The sequence below is a fragment of the Mercurialis annua genome, linkage group LG6, assembly GCF_937616625.2.
Source record: "Mercurialis annua linkage group LG6, ddMerAnnu1.2, whole genome shotgun sequence".
NCBI lineage: Eukaryota > Viridiplantae > Streptophyta > Magnoliopsida > Malpighiales > Euphorbiaceae > Mercurialis > Mercurialis annua.
In genome coordinates, this window is record NC_065575.1 from 41097448 (window position 1) to 41111330 (window position 13883).

The 13883-nt window shown below is 31.0% G+C and overlaps 2 protein-coding genes across 2 annotated transcripts; both read left to right on the forward strand.

Annotated features, from left to right (window-relative positions):
- The first annotated feature begins 7291 nt into the window (after positions 1 to 7291).
- Positions 7292 to 9291, forward strand: LOC126688140 (peroxidase 24-like). Its single transcript, XM_050382739.2, has 4 exons — positions 7292 to 7507; positions 8127 to 8318; positions 8411 to 8576; positions 8747 to 9291. The coding sequence occupies exons 1-4, from the start codon at positions 7301 to 7303 to the stop codon at positions 9151 to 9153; spliced, it is 972 nt and encodes a 323-aa protein (XP_050238696.1). The 5' UTR covers positions 7292 to 7300; the 3' UTR covers positions 9154 to 9291.
- Positions 9292 to 10292: 1001 nt separating this feature from the next.
- On the forward strand, positions 10293 to 13334 carry LOC126688070 (NPL4-like protein 1). The gene is made up of 2 exons (XM_050382644.2): positions 10293 to 11413; positions 12776 to 13334. The coding sequence occupies exons 1-2, from the start codon at positions 10433 to 10435 to the stop codon at positions 13022 to 13024; spliced, it is 1230 nt and encodes a 409-aa protein (XP_050238601.1). The 5' UTR covers positions 10293 to 10432; the 3' UTR covers positions 13025 to 13334.
- The last annotated feature ends 549 nt before the right edge of the window (positions 13335 to 13883 follow it).

Genomic DNA, 13883 nt, shown 5'->3' on the forward strand with positions numbered 1-13883 from the left:
AAATGGATCGTTTTTGAATTGGAAAATATGTGTATTTTTAAATAGATACACGACATATTTATAACATGTTGGCACAAATTGGCAGCATGTGGTGGGATTATCTATTAAGGTCATATAAAAAGTATTTGTGAAGGCATATAATGAACAAAGGATCAACTCACCCCTCAATTTGGCACGAGATATTAAAAAAGTCATTTTTAATGTTTTTGGATCAAACAAATCTGCAATTTGCGTTTTTCGGTCAAAAAGTCCCTCCTTCGCTCTCAGCCAAGCAAGTGTATTACACTCTCTAAAACAAATGAAAAATTTTCAAAAAAACCCTCAATATTTATCTCATCTCTTATATTAATCTTTGATTTCTATTAAATTTCAATTATGGCTTTATAATTTTAAAAATTTAATTTTAATTTTATTTTTTAATAAAATTTAAGGAATTGTTTTTCCTTCTTCCTTCCTTCTTCCTTCCTTCTACTTCTCTTCCACCAAATTCCTCGATTTTCTCCCTTCTTGTTTTTCTTCTTCTTCTCCTTTCCCTCTACCACTAGATTCCTCCGCCACCAGCCGTTATCATCGTCTCAATGTGACTGAGAACATGTCGTTCTCAGTCACACTGAGAACGATCTGTTCTCAGATGAGAACACACCTGTTCTTAAACGAGAACGACGTGTTCTCGTATGAGAACAGAGAACAGATCGTTCTCAGTCACACTAGGAACATGATGGCTTTCGGGCGGCGGCGACGAGGGATTCCGGCGACGGCAAGGGTTAGATTAGGTTTAGGTGTTAAATTAGAAATATTAAAATTAATTAGTATTAATTATATTTTTTATTGTGTTTAATTAGAATTAATTTTTGGATTTAGCAATTTCACTCTCTTTTTAGGGTGTTTTTGTGTCAGAGGGGCTGATTTGAGCGAAAAACAAAAGTTACGGGCCTGTTTAATCCAAAAACATTCAAAATAACTCATTTGATATTTCATGCCAAATTGAGGAGGTGAATTGATCCTTTGTTCGGCATATAATTATTATTAACTATAATGAACTATGAAATTTAACCGGCAACATATATTCACTTGCAAAGAAAACCAAAACTTGATGTACCTAATTGTGATGTATAGTTATTGTTTTCCAACTTCTGCAATTATGTTCATTAAGAATGTGTTAAAATTAGAAAGCTTTCCCATCAATTCCTATAGTACAAGGATATGAAAGTTCCTTTGTCATTGTCTCCTTCGATGTTACTTAATTAGAAGCACATACAAAGTTAAGTAAGAATTAGAAGAAATTATCAATTTTATTCTCATGTTACCAATAAAATTAAGGCCTCATGGTTAAAAAAGTCAAAACTTTACAACTTATTTTAATTTAAACTAAACTTTATAATTTTTATAATAATAGTCAAATTGCATTTGTTTTGTAATAATAGCCAAATTGATGGCCAAACTTGCAACAACAAAATTCAAATTTGGCTGTTATTATAAAAATTAAAAGATTTGATTTAAATTATAACAAATTGTAAAGGTTCGGCTTTTTTCGCCATTAAGCTTAAAATTATCAAATTAATTATGTATCTTCAACTAGAATTAACACTATATATGTTGGAAACTAACAAGAAAAAAGAACTCCCCAAAAAGAGAACAACAATTGGAAATTGTTAAAGAAAAGGACCGTTGGGTTTAAAATTATGAGAGAGGACCAAAGTTGGTATTTCCAACAATAAAAGAGTGCTTTTTAGGGGTTTGGCGGGATTAAAGGGAAACCAAATGGAATTTATAGATTTGTCGTTTGAATTTGAGTGGTTGAAATATAAATAAAATTGATTAGCAGTTGGGTTGCATTGGATTGAGAATGGGACATTGGATTCTGTTGGGCAGCAAAATGACAAGATTTAGGTTACTTATAGGTAAACTGCATCCCACTTTCTTAGCCCAACTACCCGACATCCTTCACCTTTCTATCAACATCTAAAAAAAGGCCTTAATTATAATAAAAACAATTACAAAAATAACCTCAAATCACGAATTAAAAGTATTAAATTTTTCATAATAGAATGAACTTTAACATTTGAAAATCTTTTAAAATCACACTTCGCGAGCCCTAACGCTAAATAAAATAGAAATAAAATAATATTGCAGAGTGTTTTCAAACGTTACGATTTAAGACTCTCGAATATTAGAATTTTTGGCATTTTTTTATAATAATAATGGTATTTTATTAATAGGTAAATAAAAGTACAACTTGATCTAAATTTAAGCTAAACACTACATTCAAGAAGTACATAAAGAGAAGAACATCAGTAAAATAACAAAAATTTATATTTAAATTCTTCAAACACGTTGACGGAGCTTTTTGGATGTGCAACTTGGCGATCCGCCCGCTCCACTTGGTGATTATTTTAAACCACAAATGGATTTTTTTAGTCTTTGTATGAGTTCAATTGATAGAATAATAGAAATAAAAATTCTCTTGATAATATTTTAAATCTACAACCCAAGATAATTTCTATGAAGGAAATAATAACTCATAAATATTGAAATTATTCCTGCAATTATTTCTTAATTTTTTTTCAAATGTCTTTTTATTATATGTTGAATGTTTTTAATATTTTTATTATTTTAATAAATTAATAACTAAAAATTATTTTTGCTGTTAATAAATTAATATATCTCATTACATGTTATTCACTATGTTAACTATTTTATAATACTATCATAAATTAAAAAAAATATAAAAAGATTACCTAAAATATGTAATAATATGTATAAATATGATATTTCATTTAGTAACAAGTATAACAATTTAACATTTTAAATAGTTTTATTATTTATCTTATTTTATTTTATAAAACATAATGCTAAATAATATGTAATTTAACCCCTAAGCGCGTGAAAGATGGCCAATAATATGTAATTTAACCCCTAAATTATACTATTTTGACCTATAACACCGTTAACTATTTTTTCTATTAATTGCACATATAAATTTAGGCATTATATGACAAAATAGTATAATTAAGGGTTAAATGTGTATTATTGGTCATCTTTCACGCTCTTAGCCAGGCTGGTAAACAAAGGGTTGTAAGTTTAATAATTACATTGTTGAGAGGTTAAATTGGCAAAAAATAAAAGTTTAGATGTGTGATAAAAAAATATAATTAAAGGATGCTATAGAATATAGTGATATAATTCAAGTATTAAAATATGCATTAAGCCATATGTTTAATCTCTACATTTCTTTTTCAAATTTCTTTAAATTTAAACCAGGTATTGAAAAACATGTAGCAAATAGGTGCGACTACTGATTCTCAGTTCGACCAGTTCAACAATTTCATCTAATTGAATAAATTGCTTATAAAAATTAATTTAAATATAGATTGGGAGCTAATCGGTAGAACCAACTATTTAATTGGTTCAACCGAATCAATTAGTGCCTTAACCGGAGACTCATTTTGGGTCAACCAGATCCAACTGATCCAACCTAAATCAACCAATTTTTTTATTTTTTTAAATAAATTGGATTGGACAATTGTGATTTTTAGTTCAATAAGCTGGTCCGATCCGATTTTTAATCATCTATTGTACCACCATACAATATGTATAGTTTATTCATTTATATTTTCAAATATAACAATATAATAATTATGTTAAATCTAATTAATTAAAATACTATTTATTCTGTTTCAAATTAAAAATAATATTAATTTTTTTTGTCCTAAATTATAGACAACTACTTATTAATTGAATGATTGACTGTCATGTATATTTTTAATATATTATAGTAACATGAATTAAGAAAATACTAAGACAATAAATTTTTTGAGTATACTAAATAAGAGCAAGTGAGTTGTTTGTTTTTTGTAAATTAATTCATTTTATCTAAATATACTATTTTTTAAAATATTTATATTTGAATAGTCTATTAATTTAAAATAGATGAAGTATTAAATTTAAATTTGATTTGATTTTAAAGTTTTAATTTAATAGTGTAATTTTAACTTGATTGTTTGAATACAAAATTAATATTTAATTTTAGTATAAAACATAAAGAGACTATTTTGATATAAAAAAATTATAAAAAAACCCAAAATTTTGTTAGTCTTGCAGGTTTGAAAGTTTGGTGGTTTCAACTAAATTTGAGTAGTTGAAACTAAAATTTACTCAGTTCTAAACAATTTGCCAGTTATTTCAAATTTTTTATATAATCGGAAGAGAAGAGTACTAGTGAAAAGAATTGAATCTAATATTTTTCTGTTTAATATTTATATCATTTCAGTTATAGCTCATTGGTAGTTATTGTTTGCCAGTTCATTTGTTTATAGAGTTTCCATAACGATTTTATAATTATTTCATAAAATAGAGTATTTACTATAAACTTCTCTTCAATCAGACTGAATTCCATCTTTTCTTAAATTTATGGCTTTGGAAAATACAAAATAGATTTGGGCTAATTTTTTAAATGGGCTTCTAGTTAGGTTCCTTCATCACTCAGCATTGTCATTATCAGGACCTGACTAGCTGCTGCCTTGAAGGCATATTGGTCTTAAATTGATTTCCCAAAATTTCTGGATAAAGTATAAACACATAATTTCTAAACTGTAATTATTAGTTATGCACTCATTATAAACAGAGTACAAGAAATATTAGAACAGCAAATATTTTTTACTGCTAATAGTGCTAAAATTATTACTTTTAATATATAATAATAAAAAAAATTGTAGCATGTTGCTGCTGATAAAACATTGTCTTAAATAACTGACAAATTTTTTTTATAAAATACTGCTATACCAACTAATGGCAGCAACTTTAAAAATTATTGTTGTAAAATGTTTTTCTAGCAGTAAAAAAAAATTAGTTGTAAATTTGTTGTTATCAAATACAGTATTTCTTGTAGTGACACTATCTAAAATAAAAATTGCATTTTAATGACCAATGAACTATGGCTAAGATGAAATGCGTGTAAATAGAGGTGTCAAAAAGGATAATGACACGATAGTACGATTCGCCTAACATATAAATTTGGCGAATTCAGGTTGAAACTTAGCGGGTTAGTGTTGAAAACATGTCAACCCGTTTATGACATAATAACGGGCTGTGTCACGGGTTGACTCGCGAACCCCATCCAACCTACTTAACCCGTCTACTAATTATATTTTTTATAATAATAAAAACAAAATAGTTATTAATTATATAAAATGAAAAATGAAATTATTAAATAATTAAATAATTAAACTAATTAAATATATTTATATTAAATATATAAATAAAATCAATTATATTAATTTTTATAATTTGAGTTCATTGATAAATTTGAGATTAAAATTTTATTTTATAGTTTAAATATTTTTAAATATTAAACATGCCATGCTAGTAGTGTCGTGTTAGCCGTGTAATTGTGTTAATCGTGTTATCCATTTATCTTAATGTGTTAATTGTGTCACACGTTTAAAATCTGTGTCGTATTAGGGTTGAAGATTTTGATACGATTAGTTAAATGAGTCGTGGTCGTGTTAACCCTATTCGTGTCAACTGAATGGGTTGAACAACGCGAACTGGACCCGACACTCCATTTTGACACCTCTATTGTCGAAAAACATTCTACTAAAATAATGAGAATTTCTTTTTTTACAAAGGCTAAAAATTCTCCCTATCCGACTACAAAAATATATTAATGACAGTTTTTAGTCATCTATTCCAGGTAATTATAGACACAAATTCCACAGCATGTCAGCATGCATCACGGATAGATACACTAAGTATAATTGAAATTTAAGGTGATCATTAGATTCCAAATTAGGTAGCTAATTAGAGCTATTGTTTGCATGCATATTCATCACAATTCCTCAGTATGATGATGAACAATTAAAAGATTAATTATTAGAAAAATTATAGAAACCATGTGAAAGACAGAAAGAGAGAATAATGTTCATATGAGTGCCTTGAACTGGTATGCAACATTGACTTTTGTTACTTCCTTGTTCATAGCATTGACTTTGGCAAATTATTATAAGGTACATTAGGTTAGCGTGTCTATCTATTTCCTTCTTTATAGATAGTTAAAATGTTTAGATTTGATTTGGGATTTTCAATTTTCTATGAGAATACTTAAAGCAGTGTTTTAAAATTCGAACTATTGGCTAAACTGGTGAAGCCACTGATTTTAGAGACGGATTTTTAATTTTTTCTTTGTTGACGGATATAGCGTCGAAATTCTAATCCGCTGCTAAATCCGTCTTTAAATTGACGGGATAATAAAAATAATTATTATTTATTTATTTCAAAAATAATTATCTTAAAATGCAGAGTAAATTACGGGAGCAAATATTTGTTGTTTTTAGTTGCATTTAACTATAATATATATAGATATATAACAAGAATCTGAGTCGGTTCAAGTGGAGTTACGCGCGGGGTGATCTATCGCGAGTGTGTGACGGTGGATGACCTATCACGGGTGGGTGGGTGACAGAGGGGATAGTAGATTAGTAATTTATTTTTTACTTTAATTAAAAAAAAAAAATTTTTGTTTTTTTTTAAAATTAGCTACAGATTAAAATCCGTCTCTTAGCGACAGATTCAAATCCGTCAGTAAAATCCACGACAATTTTTTAAATTTCCGTCGGTAATTTTTTTTAATCCGCCTCCAAAGAAATTAATAACCATTTTTTATCGACAATTTGTCGGAAGACACATTTCCCAACGGATTTCATTCATTTAGATGCTGGTTTTCTAGTAGTGTTGGTTCAATCCGGTCCAATAGTTGAATTAGGTTCTAATTTTTAGGTTCATTTAAATCGGGCAGTTGGCCGATTCTTAATTTTTTTTTATAATTAGGGGATGGAGGAGCGCTTGTGGGAGGAATCGATCCCACGATTTAGCAGATTGCTGCCTAGCGCTTGTCAAGATCGAATTTTTAATCACTGATTATAAATATAATAAGACCGGAATCAAAGAGACATAGTGAATGGTGTTTTTGATGGTCAGTCATAAATTGTCTTTTTATTATTCATTTTAATACTATTATTTTCTTTAATCATTTTATTCTGTCTTTCTTCTTCCTTTTTTAATTGCACAATTTTACCCCAGCTAATTAATAGCAGAAAAATGGTATTTCTTTTTGGAATTTTAATTAATTATGTCAAAAGATTTAAGCAGCATTTAAAAACTAGAGAGGGTTATGGAGGACACATGCAATATTATATGTAGAATATATGCACTGCTTATCTGGAATTTGTAAGGAAATATGGCAATTGAACAAGTATAAAAAGGGAACAATTGCACTACAATTCTACAGAAAAAGATCTTAGAAATGAAGATTAGTGTATTTCTGAGTTGTTTGTTAATTTTGAGTGTTGTTGTGGTTTGTCAAGGAGGTGGTTTGAGGAAGCAATTCTATAGAAAAAGCTGTCCTCAAGCTGAAGATATCATTAGAAATGCCACTCAAAAACATGTCTTGAGCAACCCTAACTTACCTGCTAAGTTACTGAGGATGCATTTTCACGACTGTTTTCTCAGGGTAAGACCTTCATGCATATGCCAAGTATATTTTGCACCATTAATATATTGGCAAAATATTTTAGCGCACACACATATACATACATATATATATACATACATACATACATACATACATACATACATACATACATATATATATATATATATATTCATTGAATATGATGCATTATGTTGTATAAACTAACTAAATAGGACATGTATATTAGGACTAGCCACTGGCCGGTTTAAGCTGAAAAATCTAAAACCGGTCAAATTTAGAATCGGTCCAAAATCAGTCTGTATAGGAAAGCTCAAATACTATCTTTTATAAAAAGTTTATCTATTTTATACCATCATTATCATGTTTGTGACAGATGTGACATAAAGGTGTGACAAATGATCACGTCCCTAATAGATATGAACATTTGTCATTCAAAAAAGATATGACATGAATTGGATCATTAAAACAAGACACATGTATATGAGTTGGATAGAGTGCTATAAATTTTTTGTTTTTAAAATAATTCAATTTTCAGTGACAATTCCGGTTCTAAAAAACATATATATTTCTTTTTCGAGTAGTTTGCTTCTAATTGAATGGAAATTTATAGCACAAATTAATGTAAATTTTATATCAGGGATGCGACGGTTCAATATTAATAGAATCAACAGCAAATAACACTGCAGAGAAAGATTCAATTCCAAATCTAACTTTGACAGGATTTGATGTTATTGAAGAAATAAAAACAGAGGTTGAGAAAAAATGTAAAGGACTTGTATCCTGTGCTGACATCTTGGCCTTGGCTGCTAGGGACTCAGTTTCTTTCAAGGTTTAATCTTAATTTTAGCTACAAAAATACAATTTTTTTTCAGGTATTTAAATTTGATCATACTTTAATTCTAATTGTTACATTTTTTGCAGTTCAATAGACCATTATGGGAAGTTCTTACCGGCAGAAGAGACGGGAGTGTTTCGCTGGCTTCGGAAGTTTTTGCTAATATTCCTTCTCCATTTGCCAATTTCTCCACACTTATCCAAAATTTCAAGAGCAAGGGTCTCACTGTCCATGATCTAGTTGTGCTTTCAGGTGAATATGCATATCAAATATGAAGCTCAATTCATAAATTTAAAAATTTCGTTAAGTTATCGAGATAAAATTTATCGATTCAATTTGATTTTTCATACCACTAACAACATGTACATTGTAGAATTATCCGAATCGTATCATATAACATCAATTCCTGAAATGTTCTACAGGCGGACACACAATTGGAGTAGGACACTGCAATCTATTCAGCAACAGGCTCTACAACTTCACAGGAAAAGGCGACCAGGACCCGTCTCTCAACCCTACTTACGCTCAATTCCTCAAGACTAAATGCACAAGTCTCGCGGACAATACCACAACAGTCGAAATGGATCCGAAAAGCTCATTCACATTTGATAACGATTACTTTGTTATTCTTCAGCAGAACAAGGGCCTCTTCCAATCTGATGCAGCACTTCTGACGGACAAAATTGCCAGAAATATTGCGAGAGAGTTGGTTAATTCTAGAGTTTTTTTTACGGAGTTTGCTCAGTCTATGAAGAGAATGGGAAATATTGAGATTCTTACGGGTACTAAAGGGGAGATTAGGAAGAAATGCAGTGTTATCAATTCTTGAGATTTACTTTTTTGTTTTTGTACGCATTTTTAATTTTTTGTGAGTGGACCGTGAAATTGTATGTGATCATTAATTTATCTAGTTTGTAATGAGAAATGGAATAAACAAATAAAACTACTATTGCCCTCTTCTTTTCCATTTCTGATCTAATTTCCCATCAAGGACTTTTTCTTGGTTATAATTGAAGATTGATTTAAGTAATGTATAATATACTTTCATGCCTTATATTATAATTTATAAAGGTTATAATAGATAAATATATATAATGTAGTTATATATATTCTATGAATCCAACATTTATGCATTCAAATTATGTATTAAAACATAATTCATAAAATTATAATTTATTTATGATTATTACTCCATAATTTATCTTATATTAACATATTTTTAATAATTATTATTATTATAATTATTAAAAAATGAGTACATTAATGTTGAAATTTACAGTAAAAAAGTATGCATATGAATTTAATTTTCTAATATTTTTAAAATTAAAATAAAAAAATTATTCAATTTATTTTCTGAAATAAAACTTGATTTCTTTTAACTCTTCTTATAAAATCAAATATATAGCTAAGCAATTAGCACCGGAAAAAGATAATGTCGAATTTAATAAAAAAATTAAAAGAATTATTTTAATATTTGAAAATCGGGAATACTTACTTATTTTCATCTTATTTCATGATTTCTTTATCAATTTTTAATATTTTTATCCTCCACGTAAAAAATAGATCGACCACCGCGGAGCACCCCTGGCCACCGCTCCCTCGCCTCGATAGCCACCAGCCACCACTATTTTAAAAATTAAAATCCTAAATTACAAAAACTAAACTCTCAATCTAATTTGTTTTACCTAAATAAGTTTTTTTTTAAATACTAGGGGTTAAACTAGTATTGTACAAAAAGGAAATCAACAAGTACAAATGTAATTAATAATTATTCTTATTTTATAAGTAATACCTTTTTTTCCTCAAAAGATATTGCTAAGTTAAAAGGCTGATTGGACTTGTCTGGACTCAATGGGCCGGGTCATAAAAACAGCGAATTCAAGTAGAATCAGGAAAACTGAATCCAACATGGAAACGGTGTCGTAATCCACATCCTTATGGGAATCATATATTTTACTTTCCTTCACCATCTTCACCATCTTCCCCATCAAGCCAACACAAAACTCCAACTCTGTACTTAAAGCACCCACTCCCTTCCAATTCCCTCCACAATCAAATCCCCCACCTCCCAATACAATTCCCCATTCACCCCCGCCACCTCCGCCACGATGATGCTCAGAGTTCGAAGCAGAGACGGCCTCGAGCGGGTCACAATCGACAACCCAAACATCACAATCTCCCAACTCAAAACCCTAATTCAAAACCAACTCAACATCCCGGTTCACAACCAAACCCTATCCACCAACCAAAACCTCTTATTATCCAAATCACCGTCCGATCTCTCCAAATTCACTGACATGTCTAACCCTAACACGCTTCTGTCTTCTCTCAGCATTGCCCACGGCTCCATGGTTTTCCTTGCCTACGACGGCGAACGGAGTATCCCCGGCCCTGTTTTTAGCCCGGCTGGGTCGTTTGGGAAGAAGATGACCATGGATGATTTAATCGCGAAGCAAATGAGAGTCTCTAGACAGGAGAATCCGCATTGTGAGTCTGTATCGTTTGATCGCGATTGCGCTAACGTTTTTCAACAATATGTTAATGAGACGCTTGCTTTTGCTGTTAAACGAGGTGGGTTTATGTATGGGATTGTGTCTGATGATGGTAAAGTTGAGGTTAATTTTATCTACGAGCCGCCTCAGCAAGGTACTGAGGATAATTTGATGCTGTTTAGGGATCCCCATGAGGAGAAATTGGTGGATGGTATTGCAATTGGGTTAGGGATGAGACGGGTAGGGTTTATTTTTACGCAGACGATTACCCAAGATAAGAAAGATTATACCTTGTCCAATAAGGAGGTGTTGCAGGCTGCTGAACTTCATGCTGAGAGTGATTTGAAGGAGTGGGTTACTGCTGTTGTGAAGCTTGAAGTGAGTGAGGATGGCGGCGCTGATGTGCATTTTGAAGCTTTTCAAATGAGTGATATGTGTATTAGATTGTTTAAGGAGGATTGGTTTGAGAAAGAGATTGGGGATGATTTGGATCCTAAGTTGTCTAGAATGAAGAAGGATGTTGTTGTTGGTGTGAAAGATATTAGGGAGGTTGATAATGATTTCTTTTTGGTTGTGGTTAAGATTTTGGATCATCAGGTATGTTTTAATTTGCTTTGCCTTATATTTTATTTATGTGTATTCTGTTTTTTGTTACATGATCAGTTCAGTTTTTTTTGTTTTGTGATGATTATTGATGGTTGACTGTATCCTTCCTGTTTGCTTCAAGAAGTTTTGGTCTAGAGATTTAGATTATTGATAGTCTAGATTAGAATTCATGTTCAGTTAAATGAGATTGTTTCCTGGTAAAGGCTTTACTCTGACATCATTAATTATTGGTTAATCGAATAGTTTATGGAATCATAGTAGATAAAGAAAAAGAAATAGTGAATAGTGAATTCAGAAATAGGAAAACAAAAATAGAATCACTAGGAAAATAAAAATAGAATCAAGTGGAGAGGATGTGGAGGACCAGATAATGTGTTGGGATGTGATTTTGGGGCAAAATTTCTGGATCGTGAATTCCTAAACTCGTAGAAGTTTACGAATTCTGAAATGAATTCCTAAACTCGTAGAACTTTACGAATTTTGAATTGCTATTTCAGAATATAGATTAGTGCAGTATGTCTAGTTTTGCCACAACCTGAGTTTAACTTCTCTAGTCCTATTAGTTGTTCCTGTAGACCTATGTAAGATGCAAATTTGTGATCTCTAGGATCAAATTATTTCTCCACATGCATGTTGCATGTGATCGACAATTGCTTGTATGTTTACACGAGGGTTAGAGATGGGATCATGGATGAAGCTAGCTAGTTAGTCATTTGATCTTCTAAGGTATTAGCAGCTAGTGTGCAAGGTGTTGAAGTTTGCTTGGCTACTGTACCAAGCCTTTTATATATGGATAAACGAGATAAAGTATCATGCATGGCTGTGGTTATGTGCATTTGTGCTTACCTGCCATTTCCTATGTACCTTTTATATGTTAAACTCAAGCTGCATATTGACAATTGAGATGTAGCCTGCATTTGTCAGTTAGGATTTAGAAGGTACTTTGCCGGGTCTATCCAAAAGTACTTGAAGATAGTTTTGTTTGTGAAGCATTAAAGCCACATATTGGTGAAACAGTATTGTCACAACTTCATTATTTTTCTTCAAACCGTTATATTTTCAAATATAAATCACAATGATTAAAGTGTGCAAATGAAATATTTTATCCCAAAAACTGAGTTTTTATAGTGATGTCTCATAAAACGGGAACAAGAAAGAGAACCTTAATTTTTTGATTGCACCATCTGCTACGTTTTGTTAGTTATTCCTTTACTTGCTGTGTGGACTTTTGTCATATACTAATATAAAGGGTAAAATCTTCTTTTGTAGTATTTCTTGCTCTGATGGTATTTTATTTGCTTTGCTGGTTCCGTAGAGCTTACAATGATCTTTTGAATGTCATATCGATTGCAGGGTCCCATTTCATCATCCTTTCCAGTGGAGAACAGAATCATCGAGGTGACAAAGAGGGCACTGAAGAATCATCTGGACAGATTAAAGAATCTTCCGTTTGTGAAAAGGATTTCCGACTTTCACCTGTTACTCTTTCTCGGAAGGTTTTTAGACTTATCAGATGTTCCTGCACTGGCAGAGTGTGTTCTAACCCAAACAGCAGTACCAGAAGGTTACCAACTTATAATTGAATCAGTGGCCAATTCATGATGTTCTGGAGCAATCTGTGTGTTGATTTCTGGGGGCAAAAGAGGGATCTGTGCCCCATCAACTTTAGTTACACAATGTTTATATGTACTGCGGGTTAATTTATTTATTTAAACTCGAGCATCTTAGAATCAAATGATTTGATATCTTCTCTCTTCTTCTGCTGAATGTTTTAGTAAATAATTAAACACGCAAGCGTCCAACACAAGGTGTCTCAGGTCTTATTCCTTAAATGTTACTGTGTTCATTGAATGTTCGAATGAACATAAATTGTCGAGACTTCTGAAATTGATAAACCAAATTGGTTTTTTCACTTCTTTTTTTGTGATCTTCAATTGTTATTCTTTCAATGATTGGTAAAGGATAAATCCTCTAAAATACAAGGTTGGATATGATTATGATTTATGAGCATTGCTAACGCATGGGTTGTTTTTTAAATTCTCTATGAACCGAAAGCTAATAGAATCAAAGGTCACTACTAATTGTAAAGTATCTTTATAAATCAGACAATGGTGAGAAATGTTAAAAAAGAAATTTGTTGGAGTCGAGAGCTAACCGTTTTATAATCGCTTGCAGACAAGGTTGAGACCTTGAATTGCGCAAGTACCTCATTTTTGTTCAACATCAGAGCTTGGCAGATTATGATTTGTTGATGATACCAAAACCTGACCTAAGTGGTCTCCGATAAGGCTGTGCAATCGGTCGGTTCGGTCGATCGAACCGAAAAAAACGAAAACCGAAATTGAATAAAAATTCAAAACCGAATCGGTACTGAAATAGACCAAAATCCGATATTAAACCGAACAAAAAAATTCGGTTCGGTTCGGTTAAAACCCGATTTTTTGATTTTTTTTTCCCAGTT